This window comes from Mobula birostris, chromosome 8 (assembly GCF_030028105.1).
Source record: "Mobula birostris isolate sMobBir1 chromosome 8, sMobBir1.hap1, whole genome shotgun sequence".
Taxonomy (NCBI): domain Eukaryota; kingdom Metazoa; phylum Chordata; class Chondrichthyes; order Myliobatiformes; family Myliobatidae; genus Mobula; species Mobula birostris.
The window spans coordinates 116,502,616-116,519,311 of record NC_092377.1 but is presented as its reverse complement, the minus strand read 5'-3'; the positions used below and the strand labels follow the sequence as shown (position 1 = coordinate 116,519,311).

Sequence of the window (16,696 nt, the reverse complement as noted above, 5' to 3'; positions counted from 1 at the left end):
CTCTGTGACTCCCCCCATACCCCTCCCAGTCTCTGTAAAACCCTCTGGCCTCAACACCTTCCCATCTCTGTGACTCCCCCCTATACCCGTCCCAGTCTCTGTGACTCCCCCCTATACCCCTCCCAGTCTCTGTGACTCCCCCCTATACCCCTCCTAGTCTCTGTAAAACCCTCCGGCCCCTACAACCCTCCCATCTCTGTGACTCCCCCCTATACCCGTCCCAGTCTCTGTGACTCCCCCCTATACCCCTCCCAGTCTCTGTAAAACCCTCCGGCCCCTACAACCCTCCCATCTCTGTGACTCCCCCCTATACCCCTCCCAGTCTCTGTAAAACCCTCTGGCCTCAACACCTTCCCATCTCTGTGACTCCCCCCTATACCCCTCCCAGTCTCTGTGATTCCCCCCTATACCCCTCCCAGTCTCTGTAAAACCCTCTGGCCTCAACACCTTCCCATCTCTGTGACTCCCCCCTATACCCGTCCCAGTCTCTGTAAAACCCTCTGGCCCCTACAACCCTCCCATCTCTGTGATTCCCCCCTATACCCTTCCCATCTCTGTAAAACCCTCTGGCCTCAACACCTTCCCATCTCTGTGATTCCCCCCTATACCCCTCCCAGTCTCTGTAAAACCCTCTGGCCCCTACAGCCCTCCCATCTCTGTGACTCCCCCCTATACCCCTCCCAGTCTCTGTGACTCCCCCCTATACCCCTCCCAGTCTCTGTAAAACCCTCTGGCCCCTACAACCCTCCCATCTCTGTGATTCCCCCCTATACCCCTCCCAGTCTCTGTAAAACCCTCTGGCCCCTACAGCCCTCCCATCTCTGTGATTCCCCCCTATACCCGTCCCAGTCTCTGTAAAACCCTCTGGCTTCAACACCTTCCCATCTCTGTGACTCCCCCCTATACCCGTCCCAGTCTCTGTGATTCCCCCCTATACCCCTCCCAGTCTCTGTAAAACCCTCTGGCCCCTACAACCCTCCCATCTCTGTGATTCCCCCCTATACCCCTCCCAGTCTCTGTAAAACCCTCTGGCCTCAACACCTTCCCATCTCTGTGACTCCCCCCTATACCCGTCCCAGTCTCTGTGACTCCCCCCTATACTGCTCCCAGTCTCTGTAAAACCCTCTGGCCTCAACACCTTCCCATCTCTGTGACTCCCCCCTATACCCCTCCCAGTCTCTGTAAAACCCTCCGGCCCCTACAACCCTCCCATCTCTGTGATTCCCCCTATACCCGTCCCAGTCTCTGTAAAACCCTCTGGCCCCTACAACCCTCCCATCTCTGTGATTCCCCCCTATACCCTTCCCATCTCTGTAAAACCCTCTGGCCTCAACACCTTCCCATCTCTGTGATTCCCCCCTATACCCCTCCCAGTCTCTGTAAAACCCTCTGGCCCCTACAGCCCTCCCATCTCTGTGACTACCCCCCTATACCCCTCCCAGTCTCTGTGACTCCCCCCTATACCCCTCCCAGTCTCTGTAAAACCCTCTGGCCCCTACAACCCTCCCATCTCTGTGATTCCCCCCTATACCCCTCCCAGTCTCTGTAAAACCCTCTGGCCCCTACAGCCCTCCCATCTCTGTGATTCCCCCCTATACCCGTCCCAGTCTCTGTAAAACCCTCTGGCCTCAACACCTTCCCATCTCTGTGACTCCCCCCTATACCCGTCCCAGTCTCTGTGATTCCCCCCTATACCCCTCCCAGTCTCTGTAAAACCCTCTGGCCCCTACAACCCTCCCATCTCTGTGATTCCCCCCTATACCCCTCCCAGTCTCTGTAAAACCCTCTGGCCTCAACACCTTCCCATCTCTGTGACTCCCCCCTATACCCGTCCCAGTCTCTGTGACTCCCCCCTATACTGCTCCCAGTCTCTGTAAAACCCTCTGGCCTCAACACCTTCCCATCTCTGTGACTCCCCCCTATACCCGTCCCAGTCTCTGTGACTCCCCCCTATACCCGTCCCAGTCTCTGTGACTCCCCCCTATACTGCTCCCAGTCTCTGTAAAACCCTCTGGCCCCTACAACCCTCCCATCTCTGTGATTCCCCCCTATACCCCTCCCAGTCTCTGTAAAACCCTCTGGCCTCAACAACTTCCCATCTCTGTGACTCCCCGCTATACCCGTCCCAGTCTCTGTGACTCCCCCCTATACTGCTCCCAGTCTCTGTAAAACCCTCTGGCCCCTACAGCCCTCCCATCTCTGTGACTCCCCCCTATACCCCTCCCAGTCTCTGTGACTCCCCCCTATACCCCTCCCAGTCTCTGTGACTCCCCCCTATACCCCTCCCAGTCTCTGTGATTCCCCCCTATACCCCTCCCAGTCTCTGTAAAACCCTCTGGCCCCTACAGCCCTCCCATCTCTGTGACTCCCCCCTATACCCCTCCCAGTCTCTGTGACTCCCCCCTATACCCCTTCCAGTCTCTGTGACTCCCCCCTATACCCCTCCCAGTCTCTGTGATTCCCCCCTATACCCCTCCCAGTCTCTGTAAAACCCTCTGGCCCCTACAGCCTCCCATCTCTGTGACTCCCCCCTATACCCGTCCCAGTCTCTGTAAAACCCTCTGGCCACAACACCTTCCCATCTCTGTGACTCCCCCCTATACCCCTCCCAGTCTCTGTGACTCCCCCCTATACTGCTCCCAGTCTCTGTAAAACCCTCCAGCCCCTACAACCCTCCCATCTCTGTGATTCCCCCCTATACCCGTCCCAGTCTCTGTGACTCCCCCCTATACTGCTCCCAGTCTCTGTAAAACCCTCCGGCCCCTACAACCCTCCCATCTCTGTGATTCCCCCCTATACCCCTCCCAGTCTCTGTAAAACCCTCTGGCCCCTACAACCCTCCCATCTCTGTGATACCCCCTATACCCCTCCCAGTCTCTGTAAAACCCTCTGGCCTCAACATCTTCCCATCTCTGTGACTCCCCCCTATACCCCTCCCAGTCTCTGTGACTCCCCCCTATACTGCTCCCAGTCTCTGTAAAACCCTCTGGCCCCTACAGCCCTCCCATCTCTGTGACTCCCCCCTATACCCCTCCCAGTCTCTGTGACTCCCCCCTATACCCCTCCCTGTCTCTGTAAAACCCTCTGGCCTCAACACCTTCCCATCTCTGTGACTCCCCCCTATACCCGTCCCAGTCTCTGTGACTCCCCCCTATACCCGTCCCAGTCTCTGTGACTCCCCCCTATACTGCTCCCAGTCTCTGTAAAACCCTCTGGCCCCTACAACCCTCCCATCTCTGTGATTCCCCCCTATACCCCTCCCAGTCTCTGTAAAACCCTCTGGCCTCAACACCTTCCCATCTCTGTGACTCCCCCCTATACCCGTCCCAGTCTCTGTGACTCCCCCCTATACTGCTCCCAGTCTCTGTAAAACCCTCTGGCCCCTACAGCCCTCCCATCTCTGTGACTCCCCCCTATACCCCTCCCAGTCTCTGTGACTCCCCCCTATACCCCTCCCAGTCTCTGTGACTCCCCCCTATACCCCTCCCAGTCTCTGTGATTCCCCCCTATACCCCTCCCAGTCTCTGTAAAACCCTCTGGCCCCTACAGCCCTCCCATCTCTGTGACTCCCCCCTATACCCCTCCCAGTCTCTGTGACTCCCCCCTATACCCCTTCCAGTCTCTGTGACTCCCCCCTATACCCCTCCCAGTCTCTGTAAAACCCTCTGGCCCCTACAGCCCTCCCATCTCTGTGACTCCCCCCTATACCCGTCCCAGTCTCTGTAAAACCCTCTGGCCTCAACACCTTCCCATCTCTGTGACTCCCCCCTATACCCCTCCCAGTCTCTGTGACTCCCCCCTATACTGCTCCCAGTCTCTGTAAAACCCTCCAGCCCCTACAACCCTCCCATCTCTGTGATTCCCCCCTATACCCGTCCCAGTCTCTGTGACTCCCCCCTATACTGCTCCCAGTCTCTGTAAAACCCTCCGGCCCCTACAACCCTCCCATCTCTGTGATTCCCCCCTATACCCCTCCCAGTCTCTGTAAAACCCTCTGGCCCCTACAACCCTCCCATCTCTGTGATACCCCCTATACCCCTCCCAGTCTCTGTAAAACCCTCTGGCCTCAACATCTTCCCATCTCTGTGACTCCCCCCTATACCCCTCCCAGTCTCTGTGACTCTCCCCTATACTGCTCCCAGTCTCTGTAAAACCCTCTGGCCCCTACAGCCCTCCCATCTCTGTGACTCCCCCCTATACCCCTCCCAGTCTCTGTGACTCCCCCCTATACCCCTCCCTGTCTCTGTAAAACCCTCTGGCCTCAACACCTTCCCATCTCTGTGACTCCCCCCTATACCCCTCCCAGTCTCTGTAAAACGCTCTGGCCCCTACAACCCTCCCATCTCTGTGATTCCCCCCTTTACCCCTCCCAGTCTCTGTAAAACCCTCTGGCCTCAACACCTTCCCATCTCTGTGACTCCCCCCTATACCCGTCCCAGTCTCTGTAAAATCCTCTGGCCCCTACAACCCTCCCATCTCTGTGATTCCCCCCTATACCCTTCCCATCTCTGTAAAACCCTCTGGCCTCAACACCTTCCCATCTCTGTGATTCCCCCCTATACCCCTCCCAGTCTCTGTAAAACCCTCTGGCCCCTACAGCCCTCCCATCTCTGTGACTCCCCCCTATACCCCTCCCAGTCTCTGTGACTCCCCCCTATACCCCTCCCAGTCTCTGTAAAACCCTCTGGCCCCTACAACCCTCCCATCTCTGTGATTCCCCCCTATACCCCTCCCAGTCTCTGTAAAACCCTCTGGCCCCTACAGCCCTCCCATCTCTGTGATTCCCCCCTATACCCGTCCCAGTCTCTGTAAAACCCTCTGGCTTCAACACCTTCCCATCTCTGTGACTCCCCCCTATACCCGTCCCAGTCTCTGTGATTCCCCCCTATACCCCTCCCAGTCTCTGTAAAACCCTCTGGCCCCTACAACCCTCCCATCTCTGTGATTCCCCCCTATACCCCTCCCAGTCTCTGTAAAACCCTCTGGCCTCAACACCTTCCCATCTCTGTGACTCCCCCCTATACCCGTCCCAGTCTCTGTGACTCCCCCCTATACTGCTCCCAGTCTCTGTAAAACCCTCTGGCCTCAACACCTTCCCATCTCTGTGACTCCCCCCTATACCCCTCCCAGTCTCTGTAAAACCCTCCGGCCCCTACAACCCTCCCATCTCTGTGATTCCCCCTATACCCGTCCCAGTCTCTGTAAAACCCTCTGGCCCCTACAACCCTCCCATCTCTGTGATTCCCCCCTATACCCTTCCCATCTCTGTAAAACCCTCTGGCCTCAACACCTTCCCATCTCTGTGATTCCCCCCTATACCCCTCCCAGTCTCTGTAAAACCCTCTGGCCCCTACAGCCCTCCCATCTCTGTGACTACCCCCCTATACCCCTCCCAGTCTCTGTGACTCCCCCCTATACCCCTCCCAGTCTCTGTAAAACCCTCTGGCCCCTACAACCCTCCCATCTCTGTGATTCCCCCCTATACCCCTCCCAGTCTCTGTAAAACCCTCTGGCCCCTACAGCCCTCCCATCTCTGTGATTCCCCCCTATACCCGTCCCAGTCTCTGTAAAACCCTCTGGCCTCAACACCTTCCCATCTCTGTGACTCCCCCCTATACCCGTCCCAGTCTCTGTGATTCCCCCCCTATACCCCTCCCAGTCTCTGTAAAACCCTCTGGCCCCTACAACCCTCCCATCTCTGTGATTCCCCCCTATACCCCTCCCAGTCTCTGTAAAACCCTCTGGCCTCAACACCTTCCCATCTCTGTGACTCCCCCCTATACCCGTCCCAGTCTCTGTGACTCCCCCCTATACTGCTCCCAGTCTCTGTAAAACCCTCTGGCCTCAACACCTTCCCATCTCTGTGACTCCCCCCTATACCCGTCCCAGTCTCTGTGACTCCCCCCTATACCCGTCCCAGTCTCTGTGACTCCCCCCTATACTGCTCCCAGTCTCTGTAAAACCCTCTGGCCCCTACAACCCTCCCATCTCTGTGATTCCCCCCTATACCCCTCCCAGTCTCTGTAAAACCCTCTGGCCTCAACACCTTCCCATCTCTGTGACTCCCCGCTATACCCGTCCCAGTCTCTGTGACTCCCCCCTATACTGCTCCCAGTCTCTGTAAAACCCTCTGGCCCCTACAGCCCTCCCATCTCTGTGACTCCCCCCTATACCCCTCCCAGTCTCTGTGACTCCCCCCTATACCCCTCCCAGTCTCTGTGACTCCCCCCTATACCCCTCCCAGTCTCTGTGATTCCCCCCTATACCCCTCCCAGTCTCTGTAAAACCCTCTGGCCCCTACAGCCCTCCCATCTCTGTGACTCCCCCCTGTACCCCTCCCAGTCTCTGTGACTCCCCCCTATACCCCTTCCAGTCTCTGTGACTCCCCCCTATACCCCTCCCAGTCTCTGTGATTCCCCCCTATACCCCTCCCAGTCTCTGTAAAACCCTCTGGCCCCTACAGCCTCCCATCTCTGTGACTCCCCCCTATACCCGTCCCAGTCTCTGTAAAACCCTCTGGCCACAACACCTTCCCATCTCTGTGACTCCCCCCTATACCCCTCCCAGTCTCTGTGACTCCCCCCTATACTGCTCCCAGTCTCTGTAAAACCCTCCAGCCCCTACAACCCTCCCATCTCTGTGATTCCCCCCTATACCCGTCCCAGTCTCTGTGACTCCCCCCTATACTGCTCCCAGTCTCTGTAAAACCCTCCGGCCCCTACAACCCTCCCATCTCTGTGATTCCCCCCTATACCCCTCCCAGTCTCTGTAAAACCCTCTGGCCCCTACAACCCTCCCATCTCTGTGATACCCCCTATACCCCTCCCAGTCTCTGTAAAACCCTCTGGCCTCAACATCTTCCCATCTCTGTGACTCCCCCCTATACCCCTCCCAGTCTCTGTGACTCCCCCCTATACTGCTCCCAGTCTCTGTAAAACCCTCTGGCCCCTACAGCCCTCCCATCTCTGTGACTCCCCCCTATACCCCTCCCAGTCTCTGTGACTCCCCCCTATACCCCTCCCTGTCTCTGTAAAACCCTCTGGCCTCAACACCTTCCCATCTCTGTGACTCCCCCCTATACCCGTCCCAGTCTCTGTGACTCCCCCCTATACCCGTCCCAGTCTCTGTGACTCCCCCCTATACTGCTCCCAGTCTCTGTAAAACCCTCTGGCCCCTACAACCCTCCCATCTCTGTGACTCCCCCCTATACCCCTCCCAGTCTCTGTGACTCCCCCCTATACCCCTCCCAGTCTCTGTGACTCCCCCCTATACCCCTCCCAGTCTCTGTGATTCCCCCCTATACCCCTCCCAGTCTCTGTAAAACCCTCTGGCCCCTACAGCCCTCCCATCTCTGTGACTCCCCCCTATACCCCTCCCAGTCTCTGTGACTCCCCCCTATACCCCTTCCAGTCTCTGTGACTCCCCCCTATACCCCTCCCAGTCTCTGTAAAACCCTCTGGCCCCTACAGCCCTCCCATCTCTGTGACTCCCCCCTATACCCGTCCCAGTCTCTGTAAAACCCTCTGGCCTCAACACCTTCCCATCTCTGTGACTCCCCCCTATACCCCTCCCAGTCTCTGTGACTCCCCCCTATACTGCTCCCAGTCTCTGTAAAACCCTCCAGCCCCTACAACCCTCCCATCTCTGTGATTCCCCCCTATACCCGTCCCAGTCTCTGTGACTCCCCCCTATACTGCTCCCAGTCTCTGTAAAACCCTCCGGCCCCTACAACCCTCCCATCTCTGTGATACCCCCTATACCCCTCCCAGTCTCTGTAAAACCCTCTGGCCTCAACATCTTCCCATCTCTGTGACTCCCCCCTATACCCCTCCCAGTCTCTGTGACTCCCCCCTATACTGCTCCCAGTCTCTGTAAAACCCTCTGGCCCCTACAGCCCTCCCATCTCTGTGACTCCCCCCTATACCCCTCCCAGTCTCTGTGACTCCCCCCTATACCCCTCCCTGTCTCTGTAAAACCCTCTGGCCTCAACACCTTCCCATCTCTGTGACTCCCCCCTATACCCCTCCCAGTCTCTGTAAAACGCTCTGGCCCCTACAACCCTCCCATCTCTGTGATTCCCCCCTTTACCCCTCCCAGTCTCTGTAAAACCCTCTGGCCTCAACACCTTCCCATCTCTGTGACTCCCCCCTATACCCCTCCCAGTCTTTGTAAAACCCTCTGGCCCCTACAACCCTCCCATCTCTGTGATTCCCCCCTATACCCCTCCCAGTCTCTGTAAAACCCTCTGGCCTCAACACCTTCCCATCTCTGTGACTCCCCCCTATACCCCTCCCAGTCTCTGTAAAACCCTCTGGCCTCAACACATTCCCATCTCTGTGACTCCCCCCTATACCCGTCCCAGTCTCTGTGACTCCCCCCTATACTGCTCCCAGTCTCTGTAAAACCCTCTGGCCCCTACAGCCCTTCCATCTCTGTGTTTCCCCCAACATCCTCCCATCTCTGTGACCCCTCTCCAGCTTCTACACCTCTCCCCATCTCTATGATCCTCTCTAGCCCCTGCACCCCACAATCGCGGTTTCCATATTGACCACCAAACAAGACCCGCTGGGGCACCAAATGTTCCTGCCCCTCCCACTCCCACCACCTCTCTCCATTTCCCTCTTCCAACCCCCCCCACTTCCTCTCCCATCTCACCTCATGTAGAGTTGGTTGGAGATGCTGACAGCATATACTTGACCGTCCGTGCCCACCTCAACCATCTGGAACTTTCCAGAGACCTGCTCCCAGCTGGTGATGAGGCAGGAGGAGGAACAGGCCGCGTGGCAATGGTAGACGTCGTCGGCCAGAGAGACGCCCCAGCAACCCTGTGGCCCACAGGATAGGTACTTCATCCGGCCGCCCTGGATTCTGAAGGCTGGGCTGCCGCCGGTGGTCACTGGGCCCGGCCTAACCACCCTCAGGCAGTGAGTGGAACCAAAACGGTCCACACCCCACACGGTCCCAACACCACCAGCATCCAACTGCAGCAGCTGCTCACCTGCAGGGTGGGGAGAGGGAGAGGGAGAGGGGGAGGTGGGGGAAAGAAAGAGGCAGGAGAGAGAGAGGGAGGGAGGGAGAGAGGGAGGGAGAGAGGGAGGGAGGGAAAGAGAGAGGGAGATGGGGGAAAGAAACAGGCAGGAGGGAGAGAACAAGGTGGGTGAAAGAAAGAGGCAGGGAGGGAGGGAGGGAAAAAGAGAGGGACGGAAAGAGAGAGGGAGATGGGGAAAAGAAAGAGGCAGGAGGGAGAGAGGGAGAGAGGGAGGGAGGGAAAGAGAGAGGGAGATGGGGAAAGAAAGAGGGAGATGGGGAATGAAAGAAGCAGGAGGGAGAGAGGGAGGAAGGGAAAAAGAGTGGGAGAGAGAGAGGGAAAAGAAGGTTGGAAGTTGAAAGGAGAAATGGAGAAAGAAGAGGGAGTAGTTGTGGGAGGGAGAAGAAGGCTTAGCTTGCAGTCTGCAGTCACACCAATATCACCCCCAGTCTTTCCTCAGCCTTCCCCTCCCCATCTCTATGACCCCTACACCCCTCCCCATCTCTGTGACCCCTACACCCCTCCCCATCTCTGTGACCTCTACACCCCTCCCTGTCTCTGTGATCCCCCACACCCCTCCCCCTCCCCTTCTCTGTGACCCCTACACCCCTCCCCATCTCTGTGACCCCCTACACCCCTCCCCATCTCTGTGACCCCCTATACACCCCTCCCTATCTCTGTGACCCCAACAACCTTCTCCATCTCTGAGACCCCTAACCCCTCACCTCCCCCATCTCTGTAACCTTCATACACCTCCCATCCGTGACCCCTTTGAGTGTGATTTCCTACACCCTTTCTGTGTCTGACTGCCTGAAACCCTCACTGTCTCCTAGACTCCCTACACCCCATTTTCTCCATCACATCTTCCACCCCTCCACATTTCTCCACATCCTCTCTGGTGGTACATGAGCTCTGAGGCTGGAAAGTCCGTTTCCCAAATCTAGAAGAAATTCCTGCACTTACCAGTGACGTTCCGCCAGCCGCCAGCCGCCAGCCGGTAGATGCCCATGTCTTGTCCGACTCCCCACACCCCTGCCGGTCCCACCGTCACGTGCCGGAGCCTGCCGGGGAATAGTACCCAGGCGTCTCCGACGCGTGTGTACACGAAGCTGGTGGCATCAACTCCAAAAACCATCCCGTTCCCGGCATCGATCTGGCTGAACTCCCCATCCACATCCTGGCATCTGTTGGCTGGGAGGGAGGGAAGGAAGAGAATGAAGTTCCAATCCCATATCCACAGACAATTTTCACCATTCCCTCCAACCCAGCTATGTTGCCATCAAGCTTCCTCTGAAGACCTATCATTGCCTCACCCCACTGCCCTACGTTGCCAGCAGAATTTCCATCCATTTTTTCCCCACGGCAGAATCCCCATCTGATATTCCCATCTGATATTCCCATGTTCCCAAAAGAATCCACACCCAATATTCCCACAATCCCATCAGAATGTCTACATCATATTCCTGTAATCCCAATAGGATCTCTATCCAAAATTCCCAGTCCTATCTGTATTCTCACCTAATATTCCCATGATACAAGTAGAGTCCATCCAATATTCCCACAATCCTAGAAAAATTCCTACCTCATATTAGATTATGAAGACACACAGTCCTCTTTTACTGTCATTTAGTAATGCATGCATTACGAAATGATACAATATCTCCTCCAGTGTGATATCACAAAACACAGGACAGACCAAGACTGAAAAAACTAACAAAACCACAGAATTATAACATATAATTACAACAGTGCAACAATACCATAACTTGATGAAGAAGTCCATGAGCACAGTAAAAAATTCAAAGTCTCTTAAATGTCCCACATCTCACGCAGACGGGAGAGGGAAGAAAAACTCTCCCTGCCATGCCGACCACAGTCCGACTCTGAGTCATCCGAAAATTTCGAGCCTCCGAAAAGCTCTCCGACACCGAGTACTGAGCGCCATCTCTGTCCGAACGATTCGACCTCAACCTCAGTCGCCAACAGTAGGCAAAGCCAGGGATTTTGAAGCCTTCCCTCCGGAAGATTCCCGACTGCGCAGTAACAACAGCAGCGAACTAGTGTTTCAGAAATTTCTCCAGATGTTCCTCTGTGCTTTCACGTCTGTCTCCATCAAATCAGAATTGTCCACGGCCCCTATTTAACGGATACGATATCATTTTTCACTGGAGAGCTGCTCTATCTCTCCTGCCACTGATATTCATCCAACTCCAGCAAAATCTTTAACCATATACTTCCACTCCCTTTGAAAATCCTATCTATTCCCTCTCAACACCTGCAGAATCCGGTCCCATCCAGAAGAATTTTCGATTGATATCTGAGCATTCCGAGCAGAATTCCTGTTTGATATCCATGTAATCTCGGAAGTCCCAGCAGAATTCCATCTACTTGATCCTCCAGGATGCAGCATTCCTGGCAGAATCCAATGTCCTGCCCCTATCTGTACTCTTCACAAGCAGGGTCCGGAGACCTGCGGGGAGATTGGGATAGGGATCTGTGTTGGACATTGCAGAGAGTGCAAAGGGAGCTGCTGTGTGAGATGGGAAAGGGAGAAGGAGGGAAGGAATGCGGAAAATTGTGGAAACACTCAGCAAGTTGAGACGTCTGCGGAGTGAGAGCCAGAGTTAATGTTTCAGATCTGAGACCATTTGTCAGACAAAGATGGTGGGGAGACTAGTAACTTCTGACTTGTAGAGAGCTTGGGGAGTGTTGTAGAACAGGGGAATAGGTATATGATTCCTTGAAAGTGTGGATGTGTCAGTAAGGCAAAGATAGACTAGGGCAGTTGTAGCCAAGCGAGACCTTTGAAGTGAGACTGCCTGAGATACCTCTGCTTACTATGGACAAGCTAAACTGTGAGATACGGTATCTCAATGAGTCAAGCTGAATATGTCAGGCCTCTGCAGTGAAACTTTTCCAGGAAGTTCTTCCTAAACACAGCATCCCATTACACAATAAGGGGGCATCAGAGACAGACAAGATAACAAAAAGATGTGAAATATACCCAACCACTAAGGTTCTATTATCTTTACTAACTTCAAGATATCATCAGCTGTCCGCTTGAAGTTTTGATTGTCTTTAACTCCTTTATTGTGAGTGGCAATTGATCTCATGAGTAAAGAATTCAAACATACAATTTATCTTGATCAATATCAGCAACAGATCAACTAATTCTATATAAGAATAGCAGTTCACTGCTCAGACCTCAGAACAGTGTGAGTGACAGGAGCCAAGCTGCTCTTCTTGTGCACAAGTAAATTAAAACGTATCTTTGAGTTGTAAGAGTGAGTGTGTTCCATTTTAGTGTTTTTTATTATTGGTGACGACAGTTACTTCGACAAAAGTGGTGACACAGGTAGATATGGTGGTGAAGAAGGTGTTTGGAATGCTGGCCTTCATTTGTCAGGACACTGTGTACAGGAGGTGGGATGTCATGTTACAGCTGTAAAAGGTGTTGGTGAGACCGCACTTGGTGTGTTGTGTGTAATTTGGGTCACACAGCTACAGGAAGAATGTCATTAAGCTGGAACAAGTCCAGAGAAGGTTCAAGTACATTTCTTATAGGCATCCGTCAGTCTCGTGAGACCACGGATTTGCGCCTTGGAAGGTTTCCAGGGTGCAGGCCCGGGCAAGGTTGTATGGAAGACTGGCAGTTGCCCATGCTGTAAGTCTCCCCTCTCTACACCACTGGTGTTGTCCAAGGGAAGGGCATTAGGACCTGTACAACTTGGCACCGGTGTCGTCGCAGAGCGATGTGTGGTTAAGTGCCTTGCTCAAGGACACAACATGCTGCCTCAGCTGAGGCTCGAACTAGCAACCTTCAGATCACTAGACCGACACCTTAACCACTTGGCCACGTGCCAACGCCAAGTACATTTATTATTGAAGAATGTATCAATTATACACCTTGAGATTTGTTTCCTTGCAGGCAGCCACAAAGCAAGAAGCCCAAAGAACTCAATTTAAAACAAAAACATAGACAAGGAAATAAACCACATCATACAAACAATAGAAGTAAAAAAATCATAGCATTGCAAACCAGATAGAGTCCTTTGATACACCTCCCAGAGTCGGCCAAACTTGTCACACAGTGTCAGTAGTACCACTGTAAGCTGGGAGTTCACAAGTATGTTCCCAGGACTCAAGAAGGAGAGGCTGGCAAAGCTAATGTTTTATTCGTTGGTTGTAAAGGCTGAACAGTGTCCTATCATGATCATACACCATGTCGTGTCACTAAGGCGATCATCATCTCATGACCATGATGGTTCTTGACGATTTTTCTGCAGAATTGCTTTGTCATTACCTTCTTCTGCTCTACGGATGTGTAAAAAGTGGTGTAGAGGTGCAGAGACACGGTTCTTTTTATCGTGTCTCACCGGACAATCAGCCATTCTTGTCTGGCGCGTGATGTCAGGATTGGTCTCCTTCGGATTACCCGGGTCACGATATGAACGTTCCTGACTCGATCCTGTTTTCTTACCAAGCCGAGTGCCTAGCTCGATGCCCAACCCAGCATGGATGGAAAGCGTGCTCGGGGGGGGGGGGTGCGTGTGGCCCGACTGGGATTCGAACTCGGGAACCTTCGCTCCGGAGTCCGGCGCTGATGCCATTGCGCCACCAGCCAGCCAAGAGACAGGGTGCATGCACACAATCTTTGTCAGAGGGACAGGGAATCACAGAGTAGAGGACTGAGGCCAAAGTGGGGTTTATTGTTGGAGAACAAGTCTGTGTGTGTGGACTGGACTTGCATGAACATCACAGGCAACACAGCATTCACAAGAAAAACATCAATTTTAAACATAAATTTAATAACCATATACAAACATTTCACACGAAAGAACACACTAAGAACAAAAAAACACATAGCCTCACACTAAAATGGCATAGGAGAAGTTCAACAGGTTTCCCACACAGAGGAAGGTGGGTTTACGGAACGTGCCAGAGGGAGGTTAGTTTATGGAATATGGCCTGAGGAAGGTGAGATTTTGGAACGCGCGAACAGAGAAGTGATTGCAGCTGGTACCTTAACAAATTTAGCAGATGGTGGACAGGAGAGTTGTGAGCCAAATGCAGGCACCTGATACTGGCTTAGTTGTGGCATCTTGCTTGGCATTGACCAGTTGTGTCGATAAGCCTGACTGTATATTTATCACAGGGTGGGACAGACTGGCGAACAAATGAACAGAAGATTGTGAAATGCAGTCTGAGGAACATGAGCAGGCAGTGAGACCAAAATACAACTTCAGATGGAAAGCAACCACAGTTACAAAATCAGAAATAAATTCAACAGCATCAGATTGAACTTAAGCACTCACCTTCTGTAGGTCCAAGGGTAAACAGCCACTGGAGAAGCAATTGAATCATCGCCTCTACAGGCTCCTCCACCGTCTCAGGGGAGATTACTTGCAAGCTGGCTCAACTGTGCTTGAGCTACAGAGGGCAGGTCGCTAAGTAACAAGGATGGAAAATAAGTTTATGAATCACACTCTGAAACTTTAGAATATTGTCATGATATTACTGGGCAACCCAACAGCATGGCGCTTCCTCCTCATGGCCAAAACCACTCTGGGGCTTCTTCAACAGCCTTGCCCCAGCAAGTTTCCTCTTCACCTCCCACCCCACAACCCAGACACAGAGCGAAGTTCCCTCCACACCGTCCCATCACACACTCCCAGGGTCAGACACAGAGTGAAGCTCCCTCCACACCGTCCCATCACACACTCCCAGGGTCAGACACAGAGTGAATCTCCCTCCACACCATCCCACCACACACTCCCAGGGTCAGACACAGAGTGAAGCTCCCTCCACACCATCCCATCACACACTCCCAGAGTCAGACACAGAGTGAAACTCCTTCCACACCGTCCCATCACAAACCTCCCAGGGTCAGACACAGAATGAAGCTCCCTTCACACCGCCCCATCACACACTCCCAGGGTCAGACACAGAGTGAAGCTCCCTCCACACCGTCCCATCACACACTCCCAGGGTCAGACACAGAGTGAAGCTCCCTCCACACCGTCCCATTACACACTCCCAGGGACAGACACAGAATGAAGCTCCCTCCACACCGTCCCATCACACACTCCCAGGGACAGACACAGAGTGAAGCTCCCTCCACACTGTCCCACCACACACTCCCAGGGTCAGACACAGAGTGAAGCTCCCTCCACACCGTCCCATCACACACTCCCAGGGTCAGACACAGAGTGAAGCTCCCTCCACACCGTCCCATCACACACTCCCAGGGTCAGACACAGAGTGAAGCTCCCTCCACACCGTCCCATCACACACTCCCAGGGTCAGACACAGAGTGAATCTCCCTCCACACCATCCCACCACACACTCCCAGGGTCAGACACAGAGTGAAGCTCCCTCCACACCGTCCCATCACACACTCCCAGGGTCAGACACAGAGTGAAGCTCCCTCCACACCATCCCATCACACACTCCCGGGGTCAGACACCACACTGTCCCATCACACACACACCGTCCCTCACACACACCCAGGGTCAGACACAGAGTGAAGCTCCCTCCACACTGTCCCATCACACACTCCCAGGGTCAGACACAGAGTGAATCTCCCTCCACACTGTCCCATCTCACACTCCCAGGGTCAGACACAGAGTGAAGCTCCCTCCACACCGTCCCATCACACACTCCCAGGGTCAGACACAGAGTGAAGCTCCCTCCACACCGTCCCATCACACACTCCCAGGGTCAGACACAGAGTGAAGCTCCCTCCACACCGTCCCATCACACACTCCCAGGGTCAGACACAGAGTGAATCTCCCTCCACACCATCCCACCACACACTCCCAGGGTCAGACACAGAGTGAAGCTCCCTCCACACCGTCCCATCACACACTCCCAGGGTCAGACACAGAGTGAAGCTCCCTCCACACCATCCCATCACACACTCCCGGGGTCAGACACCACACTGTCCCATCACACACACACCGTCCCTCACACACACCCAGGGTCAGACACAGAGTGAAGCTCCCTCCACACTGTCCCATCACACACTCCCAGGGTCAGACACAGAGTGAAGCTCCCTCCACACTGTCCCATCACACACTCCCAGGGTCAGACACAGAGTGAATCTCCCTCCACACTGTCCCATCTCACACTCCCAGGGTCAGACACAGAGTGAAGCTCCCTCCACACCGTCCCATCACACACTCCCAGGGTCAGACACAGAGTGAAGCTCCCTCCACACCGTCCCATCACACACTCCCAGGGTCAGACACAGAGTGAAGCTCCCTCCACACCGTCCCATCACACACTCCCAGGGTCAGACACAGAGTGAATCTCCCTCCACACCATCCCACCACACACTCCCAGGGTCAGACACAGAGTGAAGCTCCCTCCACACCGTCCCATCACACACTCCCAGGGTCAGACACAGAGTGAAGCTCCCTCCACACCATCCCATCACACACTCCCGGGGTCAGACACCACACTGTCCCATCACACACACACCGTCCCTCACACACACCCAGGGTCAGACACAGAGTGAAGCTCCCTCCACACTGTCCCATCACACACTCCCAGGGTCAGACACAGAGTGAATCTCCCTCCACACTGTCCCATCTCACACTCCCGGGGTCAGACACAGAGTGAAGCTCCCTCCACACCAACCGGTCACACACTCCCGGGGTGAGACAG

At 54.4% G+C, this 16,696-nt stretch overlaps 1 protein-coding gene across 1 annotated transcript in view; it reads right to left on the bottom strand.

The window, feature by feature from the left end:
• LOC140202044 (fish-egg lectin-like) overlaps positions 1-11,412 on the bottom strand; it is a 45,162-nt gene extending 33,750 nt beyond the window's left edge. The window contains exons 1-3 of the mRNA XM_072266902.1: positions 11,304-11,412; positions 9,992-10,219; positions 8,656-8,998 (exon numbers count right to left, since the gene is read on the bottom strand). Coding sequence (XP_072123003.1) covers positions 8,656-8,998; positions 9,992-10,219; positions 11,304-11,412 — 680 coding nt within the window. The remainder of the gene's footprint in view (positions 1-8,655; positions 8,999-9,991; positions 10,220-11,303) is intronic.
• Between the last annotated feature and the right edge of the window lie 5,284 nt (positions 11,413-16,696).